The 12,591-nt window shown below is 37.8% G+C and overlaps 1 protein-coding gene across 1 annotated transcript in view; it reads right to left on the reverse strand.

Annotated features, from left to right (window-relative positions):
- Positions 1-524: 524 nt before the first annotated feature.
- The window catches only part of mroh1 (maestro heat-like repeat family member 1), a 41,333-nt gene continuing 29,266 nt past the window's right edge, over positions 525-12,591 (reverse strand). Inside the window, exons 31-45 of the mRNA XM_041793119.1 lie at positions 12,325-12,477; positions 12,110-12,166; positions 11,822-11,919; positions 11,460-11,625; positions 10,573-10,739; positions 10,314-10,451; positions 9,867-9,981; positions 8,865-9,011; positions 8,656-8,722; positions 8,326-8,447; positions 8,069-8,218; positions 7,846-7,980; positions 7,390-7,492; positions 5,272-5,337; positions 525-4,424 (exon numbers count right to left, since the gene is read on the reverse strand). Of these exons, the coding sequence (XP_041649053.1) occupies positions 4,348-4,424; positions 5,272-5,337; positions 7,390-7,492; positions 7,846-7,980; positions 8,069-8,218; positions 8,326-8,447; positions 8,656-8,722; positions 8,865-9,011; positions 9,867-9,981; positions 10,314-10,451; positions 10,573-10,739; positions 11,460-11,625; positions 11,822-11,919; positions 12,110-12,166; positions 12,325-12,477 (1,761 nt within the window). The 3' untranslated portion in view covers positions 525-4,347. The remainder of the gene's footprint in view (positions 4,425-5,271; positions 5,338-7,389; positions 7,493-7,845; positions 7,981-8,068; positions 8,219-8,325; positions 8,448-8,655; positions 8,723-8,864; positions 9,012-9,866; positions 9,982-10,313; positions 10,452-10,572; positions 10,740-11,459; positions 11,626-11,821; positions 11,920-12,109; positions 12,167-12,324; positions 12,478-12,591) is intronic.

Below are 12,591 nucleotides of genomic sequence, written 5' to 3' on the forward strand. Positions count from 1 at the left end.
AAACTCCTGAAAACATTCAACAAACTGAGCAAATCATTTGAAATGATCAAAGACTCAGTATGACAATGATAGCAGAAATGGTCTCCATTGACAGACAGTTCAGCAAATTTTATATGAAAATTTGAACATGACAAACGAGTGTGCCAAAGTTGTCCCAAAACTTCTGACTCCTTATCAAAAGGAAAAACACAAGCTAATTTGTGGAAACGAATTGAAACAACAATGATAACATCTGGGTGATGGAGGCTATTTAGGAAGGAAGGGATCATAATTAAAAGGCAAAAAGAATCCAGCAATAAGCAGTGATGAAATTGGCCCAACTAAATTACATCCACTGTATTTCATGATTGTATTTCTATAAAGTACACCTGAGGTTCAGCCTAAAATATCTCTTGGTCAGCTACCCAAAAGGCTGAATTTCAAAACATTTCTGCATGTATACTGCCCCCATCTGGAATTATAGAAAAGCACACTTCAACAGAGTTTAAAACAATAAACATGCTCTGTGTATATTTGGATGGATCTCTTTATTTCTTCATTTTAAATACACTGATTACCATCAGACACACTCTCCTCTGATCCACTTACACACAGCAGTGACATGCAAACGTTCACATAAAGAGCCGTACCTTCATGTTTCATTCATACTGAGACATTCATAACAAAAATCCAACATATTAAAAAAACAAGTCAATGACATGAAAAATCACACCAATCACAAAAAGTTCATATCAGCTTGAACAAAGAAGAAAATGCTCATGAATTAATATCTAACATTCACCCTAAAACAAGCCACAGCGTTGAAGTGCAAAAACGATGAGCCCATAAAGGCAGGCCTTTCATATTTAATACACTGATCAATTTTCTCTACTGATTTGTGAAATTTGGAAACCACTGGCTTCTTGTTTCCTGAAACAATTAAAAGAACCAAACAGATTGTTTTCAGTGGTCTAAGGAAAATAAATCAAATGTTCTCAACATGTGAGGAAATTAAGAGTTAAATCATCCAATCAATCAGCTCCAGGTATGTTTAAACATCACTGATGTAAGGCAGAGCTCCAAAGTGCAACAGAAATATAAAAACATTACAACTAATTATTGCTTTCTTCTTCTGAATCTTTATGTGATTTTGTGTCTCCAAATGAATGATAAGAAGGCAGATAAATGTTTTTTTTTCTGTTTCCTCTTTGAGTGAATGAATATTGATAAAGTAACATGTAGTACAGACATCCTTACAGTATTCACACTCATAAATATTTACACGATAATAAGAGGCTTAAGACTGTACAAGCATATAATGGAATAATTACAACATTTAGTGCATTCAACATAAGAGAACAAATCTAAAAGAGCATCTTATATTGGTTTCATATCTGTCTAGAAACATTTGGCACATTTTTAATCACGGCTACACTGGCCTGATCTGTGTAAACACACTGAAACAAACTGGTCTGCTCTACTGGGGTGGACTGGTCCCCAATCTGAAATGGTTTTGTAGCTGTTGTGTTTATTACAGCTGAAATAATTAAAAGGCTGAGCGCTGCTGTGACCTAGGATGTGAAAATGAATATGTGTGGAAGAAACAGAGCAGTCACAGAGGCTGTCTGACCTAGACACAAGTAATTATTACTTAGTATAACGGGAGGTTTCCTGTGTCACCATTTGAATGTCGCAGTGGCAGTGATATGAGAACAGTCAATACATTTACATGCAGTAAGAGAATGTCAGACTAAAACTGAACTCTTGAAATACATTCAAACATGTTTGCACAGCTGGAATTGCACTAAATCATATTTCTCAAATTTAGAAGATTAGTTTATTCTTGCATGCTTACACCTCAATTCAACCCAGAAGTTGAGCAGTATGAATGACGGTGTATCTTGGTTCTTATATGTGAGTGCAATCTTACACAGCCTCTGGACAACTTTATCCCCATTTTTAGATTAAAATAGTCCTATGATGCCCTGTTCCTGCAAGGTGCTATGAATCCAATCACTTCACTAAGGTACTGTATTGGATTAAAAAGCATTGCTGCAGCAGGGCAGTCCCCATAATCACAGCTACAGGACTGCCACAGGTCTGCCACAGGTGGGCGGCTGGGTTACAGTTTACATGAGGCGTTTGGGATTGCGGGTCTGAAAATGTCAAAAAGTAGTTTAACTGCCTTGTGGTTGTGGTGCCAACTACCAAGAGATCCAGCTTTAACTGTGTAACTGGCTGACAGTGTGTGTCCCTAGTAAAAGTGCTAAGCATACCTGAAATCTGGTTGTCCTCAGCAAGGTCAACTGTGTGCCCATCCGGTATAAACACAGGCCTTGTAAGCAAGGTCAACTGTGTCAAGGACCAGTCGTAACTATCTGAAAGGGGGCATATTGCTATTGCTCGTCTTTGTAGAGGGGACGCACTGACATCACTTTTAGCACACGACATGACTGTTCAGCCGGGCTGAGTGGCAAAATGGTCTGAAACACAGTATTCTGCTCAATCAGGAACGGATGAAAACGGGAAGAAAATCGACTAAGGTCCTTGTAAATTAGGAATGTTTGGACTCGACAGGATCCATACAGTTTCCTAAAGACACAGTGGACTGTTGACATTTATATGTCGCCATAAATGATGTTTCTGGACATTTATATGGACCTGTTTTTAAGTACTTGAAGCAGAGATGAAAGGCACACATCAGCCTGGTTCATCAGTGATGGATATGAAACTGAATTAACATAAAACATCAAAAGTTTTGGTAATATGAAGCTTTAGATAAGCCGTATCTCCATATTTCAGTGTTTCGTTTACTTTGTTTTACTTTAACATATCTGATTGGTCTGTGGTTGTTGAATCTGTTTATAAAATCCTGGGTGTAGCGTATTTTAAAACAAGACGAGCATCGCTGGCTGTCTACTTAATCTAGTTCAACCTTTATGTTATTCCTAATGGGAAAAATTCACAACTCTAAACTTTCAAATTACATTGTATAAACTGTAAAGTGTCAGATACATTCACTTCATGAAGCGTTCATGGAAATCACTTCAATATTTCACCAAATACAAATCAGGTTAATTCAAAAAGGCTGCTTTATTTATTTATTCCTTTAAGGCAAGAGGAAGGATAATGGAGAAAGGTTCATATCATATTTATCAATAACTGAATGTTTGCTGCAGCTATTGTGATAGCCTAGCTTCATCTTGCATCTCTATGAACAAACTGTTGCTACTCCAAACATTTCTATAAAATGATTTCATCAGCTGGAGATCTTTTCTGACCAATCATCGAGATGCACTTATTTAAAAAAAGACAGTAATTTTTATCTGAAATAACGCTCTTTACTGTTTAATCCCTACTGATTTCTGCTACTCAGCAGCTGAAACGGCAGAGAGCATAGCATAGCCTCCATACTAGGACAGGGAAAGTAGTAGTTCAGTTAAAAACCCTAATCAGGCTGTAGTCATAACTTGTATGGGCATGTAAACTTACTGAGTGCCATAATGACTTAAAAAAGAGGTACAGTTAATGGATATTATGGTCTAATCTCTGTTCACATGTCAAACAGCTCCAAAGGTTGGTCTAAAATCAAATATTTATTTATTATATCTTTTATTATCTATATGTAAGTGAATATCCTGAATGTAACCATCAGTCTTTGTCCTACATTTGGCTTTTTTAGTGTATTTGGAAGTCTTACTGGAGGAACCGTATGTCTAGCTGTTTTGAAAAGAAAGACACCATGCTCTTCTAAAGAAACATCTTTAAATACCTGGCCCACTGTACCTAATTTCTGAAACTGATGATGTGAAACTAGAATCTGACATCCACAGTCACAAAATGCTGGTATGACATTACACACAAACAAGCACACTGAAGCTGTTATTTACTTAAAATGTCATTTTCATCTATATGTATTATCTGAAGAAACTATATTTACTCTCTAAAAACTTTAACCTTCCATTCAATCTGTTTTACATTATAAACACTAGGATGGACGTTTTGTTTCATATGTACACCACAGTATATCTCTGGTATCGTAACACTGACACATTTCTAAGTGCTACACACGTTTCTTTCTGAGGAGAGGAGCACAGTCTTTGGTCACTAACATAAAATCAAGAATTAACACTCTCTTTCAAGTACTTTAGTTAAAAGAAGCTACACAAAAACTTCTAACAGCTTAATATAAGTGCATTTGGGTGTATGAATGTCTATTAATAGTGTTTTTTCTGAGTGATATCATAACATTGATGAATCTTTGAGTTTGGCTGTTTCACTTTACTCTGGCTCCGGTTCTTTTGGTGTTGGTTTTACTTTTCTTGTAGTGGTTATCTACTGAGATGTGTGTATTTGTCTTTAAGTGTGTCAGTGGAAATGACCCATGGCCTCAGCAGCCTTCGCTCTCACCACAGGATCTGGATCCTGGAGCAGCATCACTAAACCTGAGGAGGAAGAGACACAAAAAACAGTCAATATAAGATGACAAGCAGAGTTGATTTAATGTTTTGATCTACGCTAACCCACCTCTTCATTAGGTATGCCGGTACAACTGCTCATTAATACAAATATCTTATCAGCCAATCACACAGCTTACAACTACAGCATTTAGGTATGCAGACATGGTCGAGATGATCTGCTCAAGTTCAAACTAAGCATCCGAATGAGGAATAAAGGGGGTTTAAGTGACTTTAAATGTGCCACGGCTGTTGGCACCAGACAGGTTTTTACAAACTGCTTATCTGCTGGGATTTTTACACACAGCCATCTCTAGGGTTTAGAAGGAAGGGTCCAAAATAAGAGAAATATCCAAAGAGCTGCAGTTCTCTGGGCCAAAACACCTTGTTAAGACCAAGTTTAGAAAAGAATGACCAGACTGGTTTGAGCAAGCAGAAAGGCCACAGTGACTCAAACACTCAACTCTTGTCTACTAAAAAACAGAAAATTGAGGCTACAATTCACACAGGCTCACTAAAACAAGACAATAAAAGAAAATCCTGCCTGCCCTGATTAGTCTCAATTTCTGCTGCAAAACTAGAATGATCAAATCAAAGTTTGGTATAAAGAGAACAAAATCCTGCCAGATCTCCAACAACCATGGCACGTTCAAAGTCACTTAAATGATCTTTCTTCTCCATTCTGATACTCGATAAACTGAGAAAACAAAATGCATTGGTTGCTGACGTGTTACTGGATGATTAGATATTTGCATTAATGAGCAAATCAATGGGTATACCATTAGAGATAATAAAGAGTTTGGTGAGTGTATGCAATGTTATACTGGTCTTTCACCTTTAGTGATGGTTCCCATGTTGAGGTGGGAGAGATGCTCCTCTGAAAGATTCCCCAGCAGAAACCCTGAGAAAGTCCAAACAAACAGTTAGGTTCTATTAAGACGAGTCAACTTCACCGTTCTATCAGGCATACGGCTGTGAAATATTGTTTTTCACAGACCAGGTACAAAGAAAAAGTGATGCACATAGATGACAACAAACTAAACAACATACGTAAGACAATCAAGTGAACTGCATGTGACTGTGCTGTATTAAAGCTACATTTTTACCAAGCAGACAGATGTGGTTATGTACACTTTGGTGCGGCTTTGCACAGTTAACCTTTTCTGTGTAGGTTTGAATTCATCCAGGTCATGGTTATCCAAATCTTCGTCCATGGGGCTATTGGACTTGACTGAGGTTCTTGAACCTTGTTGAGATTCCTGAACATCAAGAACCACAATCAAGCCCAGTTGTCCCACCGACGAACATTTGGATACCGTTCACCATGATGTTATCTGTGTTTCCACAGCTTCTCATACCCTCTTCTTGATGGGTTGATGTGTAGAGGAATGGCGATAGACAAATCACCTACACATAATGCCTGCACCTTTAGAGTTGTCTATGGGCCAAAACCGCATGCTTGAAATTGTTCTCTTGAAATCCATGTGATACTTATACATGGTGTGTTCTGAGTGTGTGTTACTACTTGGGCTGGACGAAATGAAAAAAATCTTTTTGTTTTTTTTTTCCAATTTAGCAATTGAGATTCAGTCTTAATAAGAAATACATACAAAAATAAGAAAAAAAGATTTTTTTGCTAACTATTCAACAAAAAGACGTTTTTTTTTCTATTTTTGGTCTGCCTCTACTGTTATGCAAAAATGTCTGTAGAATCTCAACCCTTTAAGCACAATCAAATTAAATCATCTATTTTCTTCTGGACAACCTCCACTATCAGAATATGTGTGCTGTAAGGATGTCAGGTGAATGTATCAAAAGTAAAAGACCAAGTAAAAAAACAAAACAAAAACTGAATCTCACAAACATTTTACAATTCACACGCAGATCAACTATGAACATGACTTTTCACATCTGCGTTTAGTTTCTACAAGCCTCGTCTATTGGGAGAAAAAATATCAGCATTCTGACAAACACACAACAGAAACTATCACTATCATTTATCTCCATAAAACCAATTCAAACTGGCTCACATGATATTCTAGTGCGTTAAATGCACATTAACCCATTTCAGGAGCACAAACATCATTTTTTCATTAATTGGGCCATAGAGGCCCATTCCTTTTCCTTTCCAAACTAGTAGATAACTATCTTGTCTCTTATTGACCCTTGGCCGGCCCTGATTGGTCACAACTGCCAAGAAAACAACAGAATGAAAAACTGGACAGTTTGGCCGACAGTTGTTGTCTTTTAATTCTGGTGAAAATAGAGGACTGATAGCAACACTCATAATTTTTCATCACAAAAAAGGTAATAAATAGTCACATTATCATGGATTTAGCAATGTGGATATGTAGTATTAAAGCTGTATGAAGACATTGTGTTTTGTGCCTGGATTAGAGATGTTCTGGAAGGGATAGATACACAAGGGGACGTCTGTAGATTGGCAAAAAGGTTAGCTTCTAATCCCAGTTTACACCATAGAGATCTGTCTTATGCCCTAGTTACTATCCTGTTGCATGAAAAGTGACAACTCTTGACAAATGAATGTACTACAGTAAGTCTTACTCCTGCCTTAGGGTCGGACTAAACAGCAGAGGTTCCAAAAATAGTAGGATGGTACAGATTGGTTGTTTTAGGACCCTTTCCAACTTTTGTTGATGGAAATGCAAATAAATGTGTATCCTACCATACAGAACTGAGCTGCAGTGCTTTTTAAACACACCACAGGGTATTGTGTGCCCATCCGGTATAAACAAAGAAAGGAAAACATTCAAACAGGGTATTGTACTGTAAAAAAATAAAAATAGGAATAATGTTATGGATATTAATGAAGCATGCAACAAAAACATGACTAGTTGTTACAGTAATTTATATAGAAATGTTTTGAGACTGCAGATGCAGGATTAAGATCCCAGTGTAATATGATATAGATTAAAGAATGCTGTAGTCTTACCAATAAACATGGCTGCTCCTGCTCGGACTTCGTGCCAGTTGCTTTTGAAGAACTGGATAACTGAGATGTGATAAAAGTTCAACATGCCAGGAAAATCCTGAATCTTTGAACCACAAAAACACACACAAAGCATCAAACAAGAGATCACATCTACTATTTGGGTCAAAATGTAACTATTTTGAGAATAGAAATAAACTGAGGCATCATTATGAGCATATTCTATTTAAAAAAAAAATATATATATATATATATTTTGTGCTACTTTGAAAGCGTTTAACTAGATTGCAAATGCATTGTTTCAAAATTTTGCATGAAAAAAGCAACAAATCAGCAGAAATTCAAATTAAACTAAATTAAGAAAGAACATCTGAAAAATTCTGTTTTTAAGACGGTACACAACTCCCCTTAATCCACAATGTTTATACGTGACTGTTCCTGTGTCTCTGTGTTTCTCACCAGGTACTTTGTGAGGTCGTTAATGAACTCTCCATAGTGCAAGCTCTTGTCTTCATGGAGGTGATTCTGAAACATGGCCGTGATCTGCTCTGAGCCCACCACAGGAGCACAAACCCGCATCGCATACTTACAAGCCTGCACAGACAGACATATATTTGTATGAATCTCTAAAATTAGTCTACAATAAATAAAAAATGCTGTATTACAAATAAATCTTCTGCACCTTGACCACCTGTGGGTTTGGATCTACCAGGTGTAACAGCAAGCTGACCAGAACATTGTGGATCTGATCTTTGAACACGGCCTCTCCTGAGCCAAACTTGGACAGGTTTCCCATCAGATGGATGGAGGCACAGCGGATCTCATCATTGTCCTGAATGAGCATAGAGACACAAAGTTTAGTAGTTTATGTGTATCTGTGAGTGAAACAACTAGACCAAATTTTATCATTGCTCCTAAAAAGATGTAAATTCAGCTTACACTTTCCAGGAAAGGTTTTATTTTCATGAAGATGTAAACCACCAGTAAATGGACGTTCTTCTTGTCCAGATAGAGGAGGACTTTAGAAAGGCCCGACATAGCTTCGAGCGTAATCAGTTTACCTGCAGGAAGTTCAGAGGAAAAGAACATTTCTATCGATGAAAGCAGTTTTAGGACGGCACTGAGCATGCTGAATTATAAAATAATGGGTGTGGTGGAGGGAACTCCACATAGGCAGACCTTGAACTTTAAAAACAACTGTGATAAATCAGGACATGACTAATCTAGCTACAATTTTCTGCATGGAAAACAACCTTGGTGACAGTTTACCTGGATCATCTTTCTCCTCCATGCCTGAGCTCATGGCTGCCAGCAGCTCCTTTGCATACTTATTCACCTGGTTGGAGAGGAAGGTGAGTTTGTGAAAAAGTAGTAAATAGGAGAAGCGCCATAAGGGACAAAAAAAATTAAGTCATCTTGCAGCTGTTCTGCATACTGAAGTGATTGTTTATTCATTAGTGCACTGGTCAGTGTTGTACCTTCTCAGGTGATCCCTCAGCTATATTGCCCAGTCCCCGCACAGCCAACATACGGACAGTACAGCAAGGATCTGATATCCTCTCCATCATGTTGTTCATTAAGACATCTATCAGCATCAGCTCCGTCACTACATGGTGGTTTAAGAGCTGCGTAGAGAAAATTACAACAAAATAAAACTCATTTCACTCTCTTGATCTGTCAAGCTGAAAATATTCTCATAATCTGACAGCATTTTCATCAGTTCTAAATCACTGTGTCAGTGATCATCAACTGGTGCCCCGGGGCCACATCGGGCCCCCCATACCCCCAGAACATTATTAAATTCAGAAATATGCAGAGCAAAATAAGTTGATGTATATAAGGTACCTTTTCTACATTCCCTACAGCTAAAAAAAACCCAAAACAATTATTGATAAAAGTTGTCCATATTGGTAAAATGTTTGATCCATTTTATAGAAATCTACTAATTTGGATGCATGCTTACACATATTCTGAGTTCATCCTTGATTAAAAAGATGGTTTCTTCTTTCTTTCTTTCGGCCTTCAATCGTTTTCTTGCCTGACAATCAAAACTAAAAACCTTATTCTTGCACAGGTTTTTCTCCAATCAGGGCACACCATATTAGCATCAAACTCAGTAATGGAGAACATAACAGCCCCGATGCATTCAGCAAAAATATCTCAATCGCCCCCTTGTGGCTGGCTACGGTAAAGGGACTGATCTTACTTTTAGAGGCTAAAAATGGCATACATTTGAAATAAAATAAAATATTTTAAAGTATGATAATTAGACCAAAATATCTCTTAATTAAGTTTTATTGGAAAGTCCGGCCCCCAAAGCATCCATCAAGGAAAAACCTGGCCCTTGTACAAATGCAGTCGATGATCCCTGCCCTTTGTGATTTACATGCGGCTTTAGACATAAAAACTTGGTTTGACTTTTCTAAAGCATGAAGAATAAAAAGGACAGATCTATGATGAAATATCTCATTATGCGTCACCTCAGAAAAGAAAGCTGTGACAGTGATTCTCTGACATTCGTAGATGTTGTTCAGAGAGGGACACAGACACTCCACAATGGCGGGCAACCTGGGACCTGCATGCTTCGCCATCGCCCTGCAGACAAAAAAAAACACACCCTCATTAATGTGAGTTTAAAACAACGGATGAATTCTTAAAAGCACTGTTTTAATAGTTCAGGGAGACAGAAAAAGAAAGGATTTGAATTAAGATCCCTCATTTATTCTTCCATAGGGTGAGCTTAACATTTCTGAGCTCCTCTTTCAGTCTCTGATACTAATCATATATATTTACATCCAGAATAATGACCTATTTGGTAGAAACTTGTTGAAGCTTCATTGAGATGGAAAGTACCAGCATTTATGTTGACTAAATTTCTGTTTTAAATCTGAGGGAGAACTGATGAAGTTTTTCCTTTCTGTGTATACCGTGCCAGAAGAGTAACTCCACTGATGTGTGTATTTTGTTCCTTCATTGCTTCCCAGGCGTTATCTTCATCCAGCCTCTTCATCACTTCATCTAATTGGGCTCGTGCTAACAAGATTCGAAGTGCATCAGCGGCTACCCTGAAACACAAAAAGACAATACCCAAAAACCTGTCAGCAAACACAGTTTTAAGTTGTAATTTATTTGTGCAGTTGCCTCATCATAACTTTTTGAAGGGGATAAAGTGGTCAAGAAACTCACCCTGCTACATGGACAGAGGAGGCGTTTTTATTGTTATCTTTTGGTGCACAGACCCCGACACTTGCTCCCAGTCTGACAGTGAGACAGGAGAAGAGCTGAGGAAACATGCTGACTGCTGGCTCCTGACTTTGACCATTTAATAAAAGCTCTTTGAGTCCGCACGTCATCTGGAGACAAGGAACATCTAGTCACATATATATACATGGTAAAGAGAAACCTGCATTTTTGAGAGCTGTCCATTTTACTAGATTAACACTTGTGTCTTTTATATGTCTGCTGTACAAAGAAACATGAGATTTCTACAGTTTGAAAATATTACAAAAATTAATTCACATGCTAGCTACCACTGTTGCACTCTGGGTAGTGATGTCAAATGGTAGCCCTTTTTCTTCTTCCTTTATCTTTACAATAGATCTACAATAGTTTACTCCATCCTTTTTGCCCTCCTCACTAGGGTTACATTTTTACAAGCTTTAAGGATGACAAACATAACAAAAGATGTGGAAAGAAAAACAATGCAACCATTTGACCTCAGTACCCTGAGTGCCATGCACAAGGCAGTCTTTGTGAGATTTTATTTTTTAAATTTCATTTTAATTTTTTTTGGGTGTATTCCTTGAAATTACAAATACTGAAGTTAATTAAACAAGGTTAACCTGTCCTAATATGCAATGTTATTATGCTGCACACTTTGTGGTGTGTTGTGAATAGAAAAAAAAGACGACCCTACAACTGTTTTGGGAACTTGTTATTCAAATTCAGCCTTTTCATGAAATTGTTTTATAATTCTAAAATCATCTGTAATCAAATGTAATCATGTTTGATTAATACTTTCTAGAATCTCAAAGACACACTGTATTTACTGACATCGCGTCTTCATGACTTACAGCTAGAGGCTGACTGGTGGCCATCTTTGTCATCCCTCCTCTCATCATCGACTCTTTCTTGTCTACATACGGCGGCATGATGACGAGCTTCTCCATCACCATCTCAATGATCTGATTGGCTACAATGGGATCTGCCCCCAAGGCCATCCACATCTCGCTGATCCAGCTGGACAGGGGAGAGAAAAAAGTTTAGTCTCCATCAATGAAAAAATCTACTTGCTCAAAGAGACATGAGAAATTGCATAAGCAACTGAAAACAATTAAATGATAACTATTAATTTGAATAATGAAGTATTAAATTGTTGAAACCTTCTGTGGCTATGTTGAGATACCTTTTTAAGTTATAAGATGTGGATAAATACCTGTCATAGGGGAGTGGTTGGTTTATGAGTGCGTTGATCACAGTCTGAAGATGCTGAGAAGCCAGGATGAGTACCGTCTGTCCTGCTGCCACTCTCACCTAGGCACAAAGAGACGTTCTTTCAATGTGACTTTATTAAATGTATGCAGTTTGACATTAGCTACCAATAGTTGAAAATTATGGGGTTACTAAGTAAGATAAAACTAAGCCTTTAGGTCCTCGGTATTTAGAACATCAAAACAAAAAAAATGGAACAATACTGTGCTCTTTCTTGTATTACTGCTCCTACCTGCTCCTCAGTGATGCTCTGCAGACGGGAATGAAGCACCTCCAACATCTCTGGAACCTAAAACACATATGAAAAAATCATACAGGCAACACAGACACAGAGAAAGATATCTGTAGTCAAGTACAGCTGCTGTCTTTTTGCAAATGATAGAAGTTAATTTACGGCAGTCATCAAAGAGTTGAAGCTCGAGTGTGCTTGGTGTGCTTTTTTTTTACCTGCTCCTGAAGTCCTCCCCCTCTGTTCTTCAGCAGAGTGTTCAGGATGACAGATGACGCTCTGCAGCAGTTTGCCTGACTGTCGACGAGTCCTTCAAACAGCATGAACACCAAGGTAGAGAGCTGCTCGTGAGGCAGACGCTTACTCATCACCTGACACACATACAGGAAAAGATATGTTTACCTTTGATTTACAATTATGGCGAATGCAATCATAAAGAACACTATAAACTAATACCAAAGCTCATTTTTACGATCATTCCAAAG

Source organism: Cheilinus undulatus, linkage group 8 (assembly GCF_018320785.1).
Source record: "Cheilinus undulatus linkage group 8, ASM1832078v1, whole genome shotgun sequence".
NCBI lineage: Eukaryota > Metazoa > Chordata > Actinopteri > Labriformes > Labridae > Cheilinus > Cheilinus undulatus.